At 36.6% G+C, this 18,162-nt stretch overlaps 1 protein-coding gene across 5 annotated transcripts in view; it reads left to right on the top strand.

Moving 5' to 3' along the window:
- Positions 1-18,162, top strand: part of ANO3 (anoctamin 3) — a 216,910-nt gene that overhangs the window by 133,031 nt on the left and 65,717 nt on the right. For all 5 annotated transcript variants that reach the window (XM_030039477.2, XM_030039476.2, XM_030039478.2 and 2 more), the window contains exons 4-5: positions 1,440-1,576; positions 16,736-16,888. In XM_030039477.2, coding sequence (XP_029895337.1) covers positions 1,440-1,576; positions 16,736-16,888 — 290 coding nt within the window. The remainder of the gene's footprint in view (positions 1-1,439; positions 1,577-16,735; positions 16,889-18,162) is intronic.

Here is an 18,162-nt window from a genome sequence, read left to right as displayed (position 1 = left end):
AATCCCTTCACAGATTTACTGAGGTTAATATCAATATCAGAAATTACTAAGGGCTCATTTTGTGTAATCGTTATGTAAGTAGCTAAATTGCAGAAAAAAACCAGCTCTTGGTAAATGTTCCAGTTTAATATTCCATCTCAGAAATGTTTAGGCTACATGAGATAATTGTGGTTATTTTTTTTCTGTAGTACTTACTGTGGAGAGTTTAACTGAACAACTTAATGAAAAATACTTTGTTGTTGCAGATGAGCTTTTATGAATACAAAATTCAGGAAATTCAGGATTGTGGTTCCCACAGCAACCATGACTTGTTTCTTGGCTTCTATTTAGGGTTTAGAATTACTGGGCTAAATGCTGTTCCCATTCCCCCTGACTTTTCCCATGTTGATGTGAAAGCTGAGATGAGAACTTGGCTCAGGATTTGTGGGTAACTTTTTTGTCTGAATATGTTTCTATTTCCAATTTGTCCAAGATATAATTGTGTGGGAATAATTATTCCATCTTCTTCATCTTTAAAATATTAACTTTCCAACATTTATTAGAACTTACATGGTCCAACATTGTACAGACATTACCCCTCATTTTACTCATGCTGGGTATATACGGTAAGTATTGTCATAATTTTTTGATGGAGAATGTGCACAGAAATTAAATGTCTGGAAAAAAGTCACCCTTCTGACAGAGGATGTACAGTGACTCAGAGACTTGAGTCCTAACATGCTTGCAGTGGTGATGCAAGAGGAAATTTGGTCTTTGAGAGTGGGTCGTAGGGAGCTTTGAGGAAGGTCCTCAGTCACATGCAGCTATCTTAGGATACTCAGTTTTTATAAAAACTTCTGTTGAGCAATTAAAACAAATCCAATGAAAAGGAAAACACTTTCTTCATGGTGTCAACCAGCTTCTACCACCATCAGGTACACCTCTTAAAATGTGTTCTGAAGTGGTCAATGCAACACCTAATATGCAAATTTTCAAATACTGTATCTAATGATGAGCAGCATGTATGTAGGGGAATCAGGCATTTTGATTGCTTGCTTAAATTTAAAACATGAGATGTTACTCTTGTCTCCAGGATGCACCTGCCTATTTGATAACACATTTTGAGTCTCGACAATTGTGAGTCAAGCACAAAAGCGTTTGAATATTTGCTTTATATCACGTTGTGGTTTTTTTTAAATACTGTAAAGAATGTTGTGGGCTTTTTTGGTTTGAATGGTAATAAAAATGTTTCTATAGGCCTTCTGCTAAAAATAGAACTCACTTCTAGTTTAAAACAAACAAGATGACTTTTCAAGTATAAAAACTTCCGCAGGAAAGGATAGAATGTAAGTTACTGAAAAGTGGATACTTAAAAGGAATATTCAACTGTGGCTGTAACAATACTGTTAGTTTACCATAACCTGAAATAAGCCCACTGTTTTCTTCTGTTTTTCCTTCAGACGTAGGAAAGGACAAAGACACATACACAGATGATTCAGAACATGGAAATTATGATGCTCGTACAGATCAGTCATTGCTTATTCAAAACAAGCTTACCAGACAGAAAACAGAACCTCGGACTAAATCATCTTTAAAGGTAACAGACACAAAAAATTATCGAATTGTATCAATAGTGAGAATGTGCTTAAAAATTTTTAAAATATAATTTTTAAGGGATTGGATAAGTTGCAGCTTAAATAGGCATCTCATGATAAGAAATTTATGTGGCTCCCCTATTATAGATTGACCTACAGAATCAGTGAATGGAGTTCTCTGTACCAAAAGCAAACAAAATTACATAGAATCAAGGATTCTAATGATTCGTATTGACTCATATAAGAGACAGTAGCCTACTTTCAAAAAATATATATTGCACAGAATTTAGGACATAGGATTCCCAGCATGGAGTGAATTCCTGTCAGGTGGGAGGCCTCAGGAAATTATGAGAGTTTGGAAGAACTAAGTTCATGTAGCAAATGATCAGTTGAGAGTGATCTGAAGTGTAGGATTATCCTTGTAAGCAAAATCCAAAGGATAGCTAGACACATTGAATGAACGATAAAATTCACTTATGTGTAGGAGAGTGTAGGAGTATTTTCAGGAACCTCTACTAAAGCACTGGAAGAGCCATCTCACCAGATAAAACTGACATGTTATCTTGCTGTAATAACCTAATCACAGTGTTCATCACAATGCATTTTCTACAGCAGTTCATCCACCATAATGCCAAAGAATTATGGTGGATTTTCAGTTCAAAACATGTTTGGGGTTTTTTTGTTGTTCTTGCTGGGACACCCTTAATTGTCCTTTCCATTAAGCATAATTGCTTGTAAATATATGACAAATGACCTAACCTCAAGAAGTTCTGAATACTTTTCTTCTTCAAGCATTGGAAGTAGTGTATTCTGCAGCACAACTTTTTTACCAGCGATTCTCTTTTGGTATATAAAGGCATGAATAATCCCATGCTACAAATCTAGAAATGCTTTAAATAGCTTTAAGGTTCTGTGCTTTACATACAGTATACTCTTCAGTAGGCCATTATACAGTTCTCTTATCCATTATGCCTGTGGCAGTTTGTGATTTTAGCATTGAACGGATGTTTCACGAGAGTTGTGTAACTTGTAAAGCTTGTTTTCTCAGTCATGCTGATCTTCATTACTACAGGATTCTGGAACATAGGTAGCAGGTTGATGTGATATCTAAGACTTCACTTCATGGGAGGCTTTTAGGAAAGAACTTTTATAATAATAGCTACCTAATAACTTTTATATAGGTTTACAGTTAATCATATTTACAGATTTGAAATCTGTGACGTGAAAATGAATCTTCAGTAATGACAGAGAAGGGTTATATTTTAATCTAAACCATTGCAATGAGTACTTTTTGTGTTCACAGATGTGTTGTCTGTTTCTGCAAGGCTAGCTGAATTAAGACAGAAATAATAATGGATGTTCTTGTTTGATTTTGTTGATTAGGTAGACAAAACGTTTTATGTTAAATGTGGCCTAAAAGAAAAAATAATGCAGAATTTGCAGAATATAGACTATGTTAGAGAGCATTATATTTTTAATATTTTAAAATATTTTTAATAACGGGTAAGACTGCTACCAAAAAAATCTGGTAACAGATTATCTAGTGACAGGCATTTCATTGTGCTAAAGCAAAATAATTTTTTGTATTTTCATGTAAAATATAAAATGACCAGTAGCTGTGTTTTCTCCAAGGCCTGCATTCAGGACTGATGTAAAGTTTATAGGCAGCCAGTATGCTAACTTTCTTTCAAAGTTTAAAGAGGAGCCTTGTATTTGTATTAAGTTTAAACAAAAATGCACTTTTTATGTCTCTATCTTCTTATGACCTGACCTACTGAACAAAGTGCTTCAGAGTTTAAAAACAGTCTTCTGAAGCCACATCTGGCTTTTAGCCTTGACAACTCCTTTTATCACAGCAATTACTTTGGAAACTTCCTTCTCCTTTTATACTGTTCTTGCAAATGAGGCAACCGAGCAGGATTCTCCTGTTTACTGTTCGCCTGCCTCCACAGGAAAAAGGCAGAGGGGATTTAGATTAGTCTTATATTAGAAAAGAAAGTTACTATTTTGCCTTTGGAGTATTGTACAAGTCTTTGTGGCAATTAGTAGATGTCCAAGGGAAACTTCTTCCCCAAACGGATATAAAACTAGCAAAAGGAGGCTTCAAATTCTTCTTGAGACTTGTTGAAAGCACAGAGGACTGCTCTACAGCTTTATAGCTGGTAAGTACTCTCATATATTTGGAAGAGAAACTGATCTATCATGATAAAGAAAGTCTCCTCAGTCTGCCCAGAGAATGAAAATGAGAAACACTGCATTGGCAAAGCATACAAGGATAAAAGCATATTCTTCTTCTCTGCTTGTTAATGATTCTAATTTAGACTTGGTTTGGAAGGGTTGTTTTATGCCTGAGAGACTCAGGGAAAAAATTGCTAAAAAAATTATTTGCAGTTAATTCTTGGTGCTATTATCTGTCTCAATGATGAGCTATTTGAATACTTCAGCAGTAACGAACTTGTCTTGCTGACATGATGAAAGCCGATACACCTTTTTTTCAGGAAATGTTTAGTGTTTCAGATCACATATACGATGCATCACTTTCCGTAAATCTGGTTTGTATTGCTGCAGTTTTAAAGCTTTAGAAATATCAGATATCTTTGATATAGTATCTGGATGCCAACATTCATCTTGATAGTCATCTACTTTTCTCATTTCCTTGATTATGATTTATAACTCATCATCTCCTTTGGTGTAGGCTGGTATCATTTCAGAATCCACAGATTTCATACTGAAAAATCGTGAGTCGTTCAGACCCATTAAAAAGCTGTCTTCATTACCCATCTCTGCCATTTTTTCATTACCAACTGCTGTTGAGCTTGTGTAGAAAGTATGACTACACGTATGTGATTCCGCCAAGGGATCTCATGCAGAGGAATGACGCCAACAAGTGGCTGCTGAGCAAAGTATGGAATGAGTAGTATCTGCTATTGCAAGGGAAATGTAGGAAATGAGAAGGCCCCTGCCTGGAAGGTTGGTATTTGACATGTTCTAGTTTCACTAAGAAAGGAAAGCAGGCTTAAACAGGCTTTATCACTTGAATGGAAGACAACATTTGTCCAGAGAAGCATTGAAGTCAGTAAGCAGTGAATTCTTTTCTGTACTGATTACTATCATGTGTACAGTGTCAAGATACGAATATTTGAGAAATTACTCTTCCATTTCCTTTCATTCACTACATTACTCTTGCTCTCTTTGATCTGATGAATTTTTTATCTAGGTAGTGTATTTTGCCATCTGGCAAGGTAAAGAAAGGATTTTTAGAACAAAGTTCACATATTATCACTATGGGTTCAGGAACTGTAAGGAAATACTACCTATATAGTAGCCTAGTTTACTGCTTTTTTTCTGGTGTCCGCTGATATCCGCTATAATACTGCATGTCCAGACTAGCTTGGTGTTGGATAGGGTCTGAAATGATTTCTCTTTCAGTCTCCAGAAATGTTACATAACTTCGAAGGAATTTTAAAGAAGATCTTAAATAAGCAATTGGCCAAAACATATGGAGAATTGTATCTAATGAGCTGGACATATTGCTGAAAATTCATTATAATTTGAGCAAAACTCAGTATGTTCTGTGTAGATTATTACAGTGATTATTAAAGGATAAATCTACCCATGAAAACCTGAAATATATTGTTTAGGCATTTTATTGGATTCTTTGTGATTTTGAACATATCTATTCCTCTCTCTCCTGCAAAACAAATATTTCGCTTACAGAATTTCTTGGTGGTTTTGAAAAATGGAATAAATTAAATGTAACATCTGCAGAATAAAAATATTCTTCAATCTTAATATTTCATTTTCCACCCATTTGCAGGAATTTTCTGTTTTCATTTTTTCCTGTTTAAGTCCATGACTTTCAGAGCTGCACAGATTTGTGCTATATGTTCTTATCCTGTCAATTTATCACTAATTTCACATACACTATTTCACTCATAATCCTGCTCCTGCGTTCTGTGGAAGCCAGGTATGCGTGCGGAAAGAGAAGGTTTAGCAATAAAAATGTTTTAGGGTATAAATAAGAACAAGATGTCAGCTGACAGCAGTGTACTGGAAAGGAGAATAGCAAAGGGAGCCTGATAGATAAGGAGCAATCTGCAAATGCAGTCTAATAACGTAAAAGTAAATAAAGTTTAAAAAGAATGATAACAGATAAAATCATTATCCCAGAATAGAATGACATGGTAAAGTGCAACAAAAGTTAACTTCATGTTTATGCTTCTAGTGCATGGCTCTCATCTGCTGTGAGGTTTTGCTTAAAAAGGAAAAAAAAAAAAAAGAGCTCAGGAAATGCAGGGAAAGTAGTAAGTACTTTTAGAATAAAGATGAAAGTTTAAAAAAATAAACATGTAAAGAAAAATTTTCAGTGGTCATGTCAGTATGCTTCTTATTAAGGCCTCCCTATTAGACTTAAAGAGCAAATAGAATTGGTTAAGTATTAAAAATGGGAAGCCTCCTCCTGCCTCCAAATGTCCTTCATTGCTGTTTCCTCATACAGTAACACTGAACAGACTTCCTTTCAAACTTTTGCATAAGATCACCTAAACCTACTCCTTTCCTGAAGCAAAATGTATTTTTCATATTATATACAAATGTATTTTTCACGCTTACCCTGTAAGTCTGAACAGAACGAAAATGGAAAAAAATGTTCTCTGTGAAGAAGCCAAAATAATTACTAATACTTTGGTTTCCTCCTAAAAAATTAAACTGCAGTTTTATTAGGAAGGTCAGATATTTCTGGAAGTCTTCCTCTCTGTTCAAAAAACAGCTAGGTTCTGCACAGTACAGTGTAGTATACACAGAAATACATTAGCATGGGTAATTATGGCAGCCTGTCATGTTAACCAGTCTGTGTTGTCTTTGATGCCCAAGATAGTTTGGATATCTTTGCATATGCAAATATGCATATGCATCTTTCCTACATTATTATGCTCATGGTTATTTGCAAAAGAAAAAAAACCCAAAACAATATACACTTAAAGTCAATCAATCTATATTTTTGGAATTAAGTAAATGAAAGGATGAACATAATAAATCTATTTCGGACTTACCCATTCCAAAACCCTTCAAACACAAAAAGTTGATTGCTAACTTAGTCATGTGCTTAGAAAATTTCCCATAAAGCACACCTTAGAGTATATGTAATCAGAGTATGATTTTTAAAATGTGAAAAACTAGTCCACTACTATATTTTCAAGTCTTTTCAAGTATTTTCACAGCTAATGCCATGTAACTTAAAAAGTCTGTAACCCTGTTGGTGTCCCAGGTTTGATTTTTAACCATCCTGAAACAAAGCAAGCATTAATTAGGAATCTCACTTTTGTTCATGGAAATAATCCCATTGTAGTTAGCATCAGAAATGTATTTATTTCCAGAAAATACTTAAAGGTAAGAGTCATAAGCTCTGAATGTAGACACTAAGCACTGAAATGCTGGCGTCCTTCAGTGTGAATATCGCTGAAGATGTTAATGCAAAGTTCATTGTAACAGTATTAGGGAGAATTAATAATCAAAATAAATAAGGTGGTTTTCACAAATCAGCCAGTAATCGCTCTACTTCATAGCATCTTACGAAGTTCCAATATAATTTATTATTGTTCTTAGAAGAAAGTTTTCTTTTATGAGAAATAACCAACCATTCTACTCAGAGTTAGAACAGGAAAGCTATTCATGTAGATTTTGCAGGTTTAGGTAGTGACAATGCCCAAGAATTTCACACATCAGACTTTACCGCTGTCAAAATTCCTGCCCTCGTTCCTCAAATTATTTCCATGGTTACTTCTGTCTTATTCATGATGTAATAGCCCTGAACTCATCCCTTATTATCTCTAAAACATCTCTTAAAAACCAAGACGTCAAGAGACACAGAAAACTGCTTTTCCTTGCCCCACCTCTGATAACCAGTGTGTTTTGCATTGTAAGCTTCGTTCTCCCCCTCTTACTCCTCCATTCCAAGCTGATTTTCCTTGCTAGTGTACAAAGTGATTTTTTTTATAAATATGTATATATATCTATATATGATGTTCCATACAGTCCTGTCTGGGCTGTAAGACTCCATGTCAATAAACTTTATGGTGGCGTTTACAAAAGTTTTATGAGTCAGCAGTAGGTCAGTGAACATGTTGTTGTTTCCATGAGGAAGCAAATACATTTCAAAGTCTGTTTACTTGTCTTTCATTCTTCCTCCAATGTTTTCTGGTTCTACAACTTTTCCCTACATCTTTGTCTGTAAAAATGCTACTGGCGAGGTGGTGCTATTATGGAGCGGTGATGCTGGGACTCCGTGCTTGGATTCAGTGCTTCCATTTCCAGCAGTAGCATCACTTTTTCTACTGGTGGATTCTTCCCTTTTCTTCTCTTCTTATAGTTTCCTTGGGAAAAAACCCAAGACATTTGAGTAAGTCTCTCTGGTATGTTGCTTCATTATTGGTAAGAGTTTATCAAAATGATTTTTCTCTAGCACATTTAGCTGTCAGAATTCACGAGCTGTCTTAGGGAGGAAATGAATTTTGTTCTGAACATCATCACCATGAAATAAAAAGATTTGGGGGAGAGAAATTTAGCAAACTTGGGGTGCAAACTGTAAAGGAAGAATCCTGAGGTCCAGCTGTATGCATCCATCAATCTTTTTGGATCCCAGATACTAGTCTGTTTGTATATTTACTTTCCTTTACATAGTTCTACAAATCTAAATCCAAATTACACCACCCACACAGAGGAAAGTTGAACTTCATCCTGTCTGCTGTAGAGGCAAAATAAACATATCGTGCTGTGGGGGCTTAATTCTTGTGTACTGTATCAGTCGGCACTTATGTAAGTGAATGTTCCTGTTGTTGATTATGGCTGAGAATTTATGTTCTCTATATGTTCATATAAATATGAAACTTCCTTATGTTCTTTTTATTAAGGAAATGACAGTCCTTGAAGTTAGAAATTGAAACACAGACCCTCCACTGCCTGAGCTACAGCCCAGTGTAAAAGTTGTTTCTCCCTGTGTGGGTACCTTGGGTCGGAATAACCTGCTTCAGGCTGAGTCCAGTGCGCTGTGTGCGTGCTGCCGGACTAGCACTCGTGTTGTGCTTTTATTGATGTTTTAACTACTGATTGAGAGGGTAGTGGATGAAACTATTTTTTTAGATATGTTCTAAAGCAATGTACAAAGTGCATCAGCAGCAAACTACTAATGGATGATGTTAAAAGAAATAGTTGTCAGCCTCTGTGTTTACGTGTACATATGTATAAAATAAGTAGAAATCATGCTCATTTTCATTGTCATTGCTGGCAAATTTCAGGAAGCTGTAAAGCAAATCATAAAATATAATTATTAAAGGTCTTGTACCCTGCTTTTCATTTGGCATTTATATGTTAGGTAATGGTGATGAAAATCTTATACATGAAACGAACAGGTTAGACAATTTCTTTCATGTCAGACTTGATTTACTGGATGTTGATAGTAAGTTAGAATCAATTCATCGATTAAAATAAACACATGTAGAATCTAGTAGTGCAGCTTTTCCTAGGCTAAATTCACACTGAAGTACTTTGAATTTTTTCCTTTTAACTATTCCAGCCAGAGTCAATAATAGCATGTATTTAAGTAGACATCGAGTTGATGAATCAAATAGGTTGAAGTAAAGCTTCACAAGCTGGGATCTCAGTTTTCTGTACTATTTCATTGTATAAACCAATGCCAACATAATTTAAGAGTCCTCAAATGGCTTTTTAATTAATGTCCTAGAATAATGAACACAATACAGACTGCTAAAGGCTATTTCCAAAAATTGGTCAGTGGTCAGATGAGTAGTGACTGAAGTTGCAAGCTTAAGATGAGAAAGTGGAACTCCACTGAAGGCGTGGTCCCTTTATATAGTCAAGGTGAATGTTACAAGAGGTTAGCTTTTTGCCTTGGCTTGAGTGCTATTACGTGTGGTTGAATATTAAAATCTGACTTTAGTCAACAAAATAGTCCATATTTTATATTATTAATATAATAAAAATACTAGAATATGCTATTGCAATATATAGCATATGCATAAGAACATGTTAATGTATGTATCATTAACGTATTAGTACTTCCTCTACATTAATATTTTCTATTAATAGGTCATGTCTGACTGTAGGTAATTGTGAAGTTTAGTAAGGAAGTGTTATGAGAGGAGGACTGTACATGTTTGGCCAAAAAAGAATAGTGATTTCTTTGATAATCACTAATTTTTTGTTTATATAGTGTACATTAGAGGTACAGTTAATTTTAAGGGGATATTTGAGTCAAATAGTTTCAGTAATTGTATTATAGTAATGATAAGGTCCTACAAAGCTTAAGAAACCACATATATTTGTTTGTAGAATTATAGCCATGAAGCATCAAATAACACTGACTTGACCTGAATTCAAAACAAAGAAGAGCAGGTGGCTCTCCAGATGAGCTGTGGAAATCCTTATCAAAGGTGTTGTGGATTCTAAAAGATTACATGGATTTTGGGGCAGCTGTACAAAGTTATGGAGGAGGAATTCCATGGAAAGTTATCAAATACATACAAACCTGAGCTGAAATTGGCTGAACGCTGTGCTGGTGGTAGAGGGAAATAGTACATTTGTTTCCTAGTACATGCTCTCTCCTAGGCAGGTTTCTTTCTGTAGCTTTTATGTAGAAGCAAATTAGAAAGAACCTTTCCTAGTGGTTTGAATGTACTTGAGGTTTTGCCATAGCACAACTTAAGTTGCAAATATTTGGACAAGTCAATGGGAATTTGCTTATTGATTTCAAAAGTAGCAGAGTTAGGCCCAGTGTAACAAAGTTTGGTGAGTATTGTGATGGCTTGACCCTGGCTGGACGCCAGGTGCCCACCAAAGCCGCTCTGTCACTTCCCTCCTCAGCTGGACAGGGGAGAGAAAATATAACGAAAGGCTCGTGGGTCGAGGCAAGGACAGGGAGAGATCACTCACCAATTACCGTCACGGGCAAAACAGACTCGACTTGGGGAAAATTAGTTTAATTTATTAGTAATCAAATCACTGTGGCATAATGAGAAATAAAAATGAGATCTTAAAACACCTTCCCCCCCATGCCTCCCTTCTTCCTGGGCTCAGCTTCACTCCAGACTTCTCTACCTCCTCCCCTGAGCAGCACAGGGTTGGGGTCAATTCATTACGTGTTGTCTCTGCTACTCCTTCCTCCTCAGGGGCAGGACTCCTCACACTCTTCCCCGCTCCAGCGTGGGGTCCCTCTCACAGGAGACAGTCCTCCACGAACTTCTCCAACGTGGGTGCTTCCCACGGGCGGCAGTTCTTCACAGACTGCTCCAGCGTGGGTCCCTTCCACAGACTGCAGTCCTTCAGGCACAGCCTGCTCCAGCGTGGGTCCCCTGTGGGGTCACAGGTTCTGCCAGCAAACCTGCTCCAGCATGGGCTCCTCTCTCCATGGGGCCGCAGGTCCTGCCAGGAGCCTGCTCCAGCGCGGGCTTCCCACAGGGTCACAGCCTCCTTCGGGCATCCCCCTGCTCCGGCGTGGGGTCCTCCCCGGGCTGCAGGTGGAGATCTGCTCCCCCGTGGACCTCCCTGGGCTGCAGGGGGACAGCCTGCCTCACCGGGGTCTTCCCCAGGGGCTGCAGGGGAATCTCTGCTCCGGCGCCTGGAGCATCTCCTCCCCTCCTTCTGCACTGACCTGGGGGTCTGCAGGGTTCTTCCTCTCAGATATTCTCACTCCTCTCTCTGGCTGCAGTTTCTGTTGCTCAGGGTTCCCCCCCCCTTCTTAAATCCGTTCTCCCAGCAGCACTACCACTGTCACTGATGGGCTCGGCCTTGGCCAGCGGCGGGTCCGTCTTGGAGCCGGCTGGCGTTGGCTCTGTCGGACATGGGGGAAGTTTCCAGCAGCTTCTTGCAGAAGCCGCCCCTGTAGCACCCCCTGCTACCAAAGCCTTGCCACAGAAACCCAATGCAGGTATATATGGAAATGCAATTTCATGTAGCAGATAAAGCTGCGATATGGAGTAGATGAGCTTGGGAAAGGGATGGAGAGGAAGAATTTGGAGCACCATCCCCATGCAAATCAGAGCACCGAGAACTGTAAGCCGGGAAGAGAGAGAATATCCACAGCCCAGCTAGGCGTTCTCTCTGCACTTAGATACTTCATGGTCGCGCCTGTGTCTGAGAGCAATGTAGTCTATAAATCACACATCCAAGAGGAAATAAATAATCATTTTAAAATTATAAAAATGTGTACACCTATAGAGATTTAAGCACTTGCTGTTATGTTAGCCTTGTTGAGAGTTGTCAGTGGTTGAGTGAAGGTGAAAGGAATGGTTACAACAGATACATTGTATCCATATTTGGTTCTAGTTAACCTCTGAATTTACCTATGTAGTGCAAATTATTCACTAACTTAAACATTTTACCGGTATGAGATGGAAAAAGAAGAAAGTATGCTGATATATTATATTACAGTGCATACCATGTCATTTACTCTTACATGAATCTAAAATGTGCTTACTATTTTCAGAATGGTTCCAACTCACTCTTCTAGAATATTTGTGTCTATGTATGGCGTAAAGAATTGGAAAAAGTTTAATCTACAGAGCAGAACAGTAGACTGAAATCAGTGGAGTTGCAGTAGTTATAATTTCTGTGAATTGTGCTATTTAAATTAATTGGGGAGGGAAAGAGCCTGTAAAACAGCTGTTCCCACTTTGTAAAGAGGGTATTGCTTATTAATTAGGATCTGAAAAATAGTTTCTTGAAAAATCCCTCCATGTTGGCTAAATCCAATGAAATTCTTGTGCCACATTTGAATGGAAATGTACTCTGTTTATTTTATAACTTTGCGAAGTATTTGTATTATACTTTTCTTTCACTTTTTTTTGCTTGAGCAAAAGCTTTTCTAGGTTAAACTGATCAACTTGTTTTGTCTTGTGTAAACTGTAAACTTCAGTTGAATGATAATGTCAGTATTTTGAATTTTACACTGTTTCAGACTTCGAAGCAGTATGTCACGTTATTTGTTGTAATAATTACAAGCTGTGAATCAACGAAAAAATGTTGACAAATAATAAAGAAAACCAAAGAACTGCAACAGATCTGTAGTGGCAAAGCCTTAGGTGATATTTTACTCTGATGCAAACCAGTGTGTTACAATTCTGCATTATGAGCAAGTTTACTGTTGAGTGACGAAGCACTTCACAGCCTCAGTACGCAAATAGATAAAATTTAAAGTTCTTGTATTTAAAGGCTTGCGAAGAACAAGGTGAGGTTAAAAAACTGAGTTTGCAAGCTGAACTGTACAGCAATACTCTAAAAGGAATTTTTCAAATCAAACTTAAATAAGTTTTCATACGTGTGTAAATGTAGGAAAGCTGATTAGGTGGATACTGTTTCAGAAAATCTGGAAGACTAAGAGGGTAGAGAGGATGAAGAGGATTAGAGAGAAAAACAAACATTGATCAGTCCTTTTTATACACATTTTGATGGTGAAACAGGAAATCTTAAAAAGAATAGAGGAGAATAAGGGCTTTCCACAAAATATTTCTCTGATGCTTTTCTCCTCCACTGTTTTGAGAAAAAGGTGAAAGAATGAATCAGAGATTTATTGGTCCAAACCAGCAGATAAATAATAAATATGCTTTGCCTGAATGCCCATTGTACTAACAGACTGATTCACTGTGCTGGGTGTAGATAATAGCCAATATGCCTTGACTCATACATTTAATTGAAATTATTGCTCCCTGTTCTCTGTGCACATTATGGACCTCCTTCAGATCAACCGGAAAAAACACCTAAATCACCAGATAAATTCTTTTACTGTTACAGGTATTCCTGCTAATATAGGTGGACAATATTGCTTGAGAATTGCACTAAAGTGAAACTAGCCATGCTAGTAGCATTGAAGTGAATCAGTCCCGAAATCAATCCAGTATAGGTCAGGTTCACTGCACGATTGTGGTTCAGGTGGCTTGACTGTTGCACATCTCTGCCTGTGGTGGTACTACTCTGAAAGTGGTCTGAGATGAACAGATGGAAAATTTCTTTCTACTATCAGCGCAACTCATTACTTATTGAACATGGCCCCCAAAGAATTCTGTGTGGTGTAGATGAATCTGAGGGCATATTTTCTTACTGTTAATTTGAGAGAGAAAACATGTTTTTTCCAAGACTGAAGAAAATCCCATGTTTTAGAAATGAGGAGAGAAAGGCTAGAAATAATAATCCAAAGAAAGGTAGAAGTATTACAAAAAGGTAGATCTAATTTGTAGAATGTCTGTATAGAAATTGCACCAGCAGAAATTGTATAAGAGAAGTTCCAGATCTCCATTTTGGGGGAATTATGGCCATTTTTGTATCTGATTTTGCCTGCTTCACATACCAAAAAAGTGGCTCTAGTCTGCTTTTGTGAAATACTTGTGCTGGATTTCTTCATTGTTGAAGAGCGGATTCATTGCTTGTGTCTTGAACCTGAAAAAAAATTGGGTATTCAAAAACTTGCATATTCAAACTTGCACTTTCAAACCTTTAAGTCTACTACCTCACCTTCAAACCTCTGCATCTTGTATCTTTAGATCATTACATCTATGATATTTAACAAAAGAATAAAAATTAATGTTTTTATTACTATCCCCATTCAGAATTCTTAGAAGGGGTGACAGACTCTATATTCAGTGCACTAATAATCTTGGTTAACGATCTTGACTACCTTGATTTGGACTTCAGATACTATTTATCTGAATACCTTGAGATAAGTAGAAATAGAAGAATGTATAAAAAATAAATTATTAGAGTATAGGGTATGCTATTCTTTAAAAAAAGTTTGATACATTATTTTCTTTATTTTTTCTGTTATATTTAACTTAATTTCTTATGGGAATAAAAAAGGAAAATCTGAAGTCAAAAGCCAAGCAAAAGGAAAGGATATTTCCTATTCTCAGCAAACTTCCAAAGTAGTTTAGGATTGGAAAATTATTCTTCCTATGTCTGTGTATTTCTCCTAATTATTTTCCAGTTTTCGTATTGTTTCTCTTGGTTACATTAGACATCTTGTCTTCTCTGCCTTTATTCTTTTCTCTAGATTTAGTAGTTTGGGTTTGTTTGCATTTTTTTAGTTTTTAGAATTTTTTTGCACGTAGCTGATCTGTATAATTGACTCTAGATATATTCTTAAATTCAGGCTAATAATATTCTGTAATGTATTAGTTACTTTAGTTCATGTTACGTTTTCTGTGATTTGGCCTGTTTCTTGACCCATCTTAAATTAGCATTTCCCCTCAGTTAGGCTAAGGGCAGGTATTCAGAGGTTTCTGAATTCCACATTATCTGTTATTTTCTGATGGAGGAAAGGCACCGGTGGCCTGGGTGTATATGAGGAGGCAAGCGTGGCAGTGATCAACCAGCACTCGTACAACAGAAGCCCCAGTACCTGATCTCTGCGCTGCGCCCAGTAGCCCTGAGTTAGCTACACATCTCACAGCAAGTTGCACATGAAGCAAATAGAAAATCCTGAAAATGACGAATGCCAATTCAAAGAAGAAAGAAAAGGATACCACCTTTTTTGCTTAGAAATGAAGACCTTTACCCAGGTAGTAGAGGACTCAGGTTAGCTTTGGCTTAGCCTGGAGGGATTTGAATTCATCTCTCCTGTGTTCTAAAGACTGAAATTGCTTCCACATCTGGATGGTTGCATCTGAGGCAGTGTATGAAAGTGACAGCATAACTCTAGCCAAGTGGTACACAGTTGAGATTTCTAACACCCATTTTGTATTTACAGACTTGTTCCTAAAATACATAAGCAGCTGTGTACCTTGGAGCAGGTAATGGAATGTTTTTATGGTTAGTTTTGAAAAGTGTCATCTGGAAAAGACAGACAATTGATGCTATCACCAACTGCTGAGGGGTAAAATAAGCTTAATTGTGCTCTAAATTGAAGCCTGATTTACTTAAGTAGTGTACCCAGATGTGTGATGGTGCACTCCTTTGTAACACTAGGTGGTCTGAGAATGACTGTTCCTTGGTTTTTGCTTTGGAAGTTAAAAAAGCAGAGAAAGAGGAAGAATCTTGTTAGAAAACTTTAGGGTTTGCAGACTGAGGAGTTCTCAGAAATACTAAATATGTAGGAAGTTGGCAGTGAGATATGTGGGAGTAAGAAAAACCTTTCACGTAGAAACAAGCGAGCTGGTATCCAGTATTTATATTGCTGATATCATGCACTAACACTTGGTTCTATTTATCAATACTGTAACTATTGGATATAACTCTGAGTATTATAAATTTCATATCAAATAATCCAAATAGGATGAATTTCTAAGACTAGCATCCTATTGACTAAAAGATGCAGCATTCATAGAGTTCTGGTCCCATATATATGGGTGTGATGCATCTTATTTCAAACTAACATACTTGTTCTGGACAGTTTGTGTTAAAATGAGTGCTGCATTCTCCAGAAGATTATGGTAGTTTCTCAGTTTACCTTTTCAGATTTCGAAGTCTTCATAGTCTGACACCAGTTGATACAGTCACTGTCTATTCTGAATCATGCAAAACACAGAATACAAAAATAGCTTGCAGCAGCAGCGTGTAAAGCCGAGTTTTCCATATCAAGGTCAGAGAATCCCTTGTGTTTGCAAGCATGGTGGGCAGGAACTAGACAAGATTTAAACATTGCTAACATGGCATTGAAAAAGCACTTCAGCTAGAATATCCAGGAAAACATTCCAATCAATAGTGTATCTTTTTTTAATTTTTTAGATTTATTTCTTTCTTGGAGAAAATACAAATATGTTTGTTCTATAAAATTTGCCCAGGTAGGAAGCTGGGAAACTTGGTTTAATTTACTTGCCTTTAATTTTTTTTAATTAAATGCTGGAAAGTAGGGATTAACAGAAGTTCATATCAGTACATACCACACAGTAATCTTAAGGTTTTGCACAGCTGAAAGAAATAGCTAGAATATGGGTTTTGTGGAGCTATTTTATTTTCTTTTGTTTTGTTCTAATTAATTTGAAATCCTGAGCGACTGAGGCAAATGAACTGCCTGTTCCTGTGACTTCTTTACATATTTATCCTGCAGATACGTGGACATTTCAATGCTCTAGGAAATGCTGTGTAACATGCAGTTAGTGATGGGGCTCTTCATCTCTATGGATGCCATATTTAGTGTATTTTTATTTTATCTTTTCTAGACTGATGCCATGGCATCATCAGGACTCTTCTTCAAAGACGGCAAAAAGCGGATTGATTACATCTTGGTCTACAAAAAGTCAAGTCCACAGGTAGAAAAAAGAAGCACTTTTGAGAAGAATTTGAGAGCAGAAGGGTTGATGTTAGAACGAGAGGTGAGACTTTTAGCTTACGTGGTATAAAAAAACCTTTATAATACTATCATACTTTACTGAATTTATAAAAGATTTCTGACACTCTTACAAGCCTTTCCAGTCAGACTATTCCCACCATTTGTTTAATACTATTAAATTAATAATAACAATTGTTTCATAATGTGTTTAACATGTTTTGGGGATGCATGCTTGTACACACACACACACACACGTAGCCTCCACACAGGTGTAGTGTAGTATACATGGAAAACTTCCAGCTCCTTATGCTTGCAGACCAGAAGAAGCTTCAGTAACTCTTGTGGTTGCTTTAATATATAACCTCTATGCCTTTCAGCAGAATGCAGGAATGCATGGTACTAAATGTCTCTCTGTTTTTCAAGCGGTTAAAATTGTCAGTGTCAAGTTAATCCATCCCTAGTAATGACAGTATTAATATAAAAATGAAGGAAAACAGAGCCAGGAAAATAGCCTTGGATTTTTGCATTTTCGTGAATTACTTCTAAAACAGGCATATATTTAGTCTATCCTGAAGTAAACTCCTATACTTTATGTGTCTTTCATCTTGATTTATACTCCTCAACTTAGCAGAATCACCTTACGTGTTCTGTGATTAAGGAATGAGCTTTTAACTGTTTTGAAGTCCTTGCAAGTTCTAGCTGACAATGTAGCATGTTGAATATTCATAAATAAATAACTAACCTGACAGTGGTTTAAAATTTGGGTTTAAGGCTTTTAAAAATTGTTACAGTCCAGTAGGAGAAATATTTAGTTTTGTTCTGATTTCAATAAATATCCCATCTCAGCTGGTGTCAATTCAGAAGTACAGGCACTTCAGGAAAAAAATATGGTTTTATAAGTTCATAGTTCTAGATATCAAGTGTTTTAAGTTGTCTTCTAGTAGTATTTTTTTATTCACATCTTTTGAGAAAAATAAAATCCTAGAAGTAGTATTATTGAACTGTGATATGACTTTATGGAACTGGCAGGTAGAATTGTGAATGTTTTAAGTTTTATTAACCTTTCAACTAAATTTTCTTGTACCTTTACTTACCAAACCTTTCATTACTCAAGTTTTTGAGAGGCTTTAATCAGACTCAACTCTATCAAAATATTTACTTATAAAAACTCAAGCAAATACATCTGGGAGAAAGGTGTGAAACTGAAGTGTTCATAAGAAAAGATAAATATAGGAACCTGTAATGCTGAAACCGCTGTTTTATGTACAAATAAATTAATGATAAAAAACATTCATGTAGAGTATTCCTTGTAATTTT

This window comes from Aquila chrysaetos, chromosome 16 (genome assembly GCF_900496995.4).
Source record: "Aquila chrysaetos chrysaetos chromosome 16, bAquChr1.4, whole genome shotgun sequence".
Taxonomy (NCBI): Eukaryota; Metazoa; Chordata; class Aves; order Accipitriformes; family Accipitridae; genus Aquila; species Aquila chrysaetos.
This window is presented reverse-complemented; position numbering and strand designations above follow the sequence as displayed.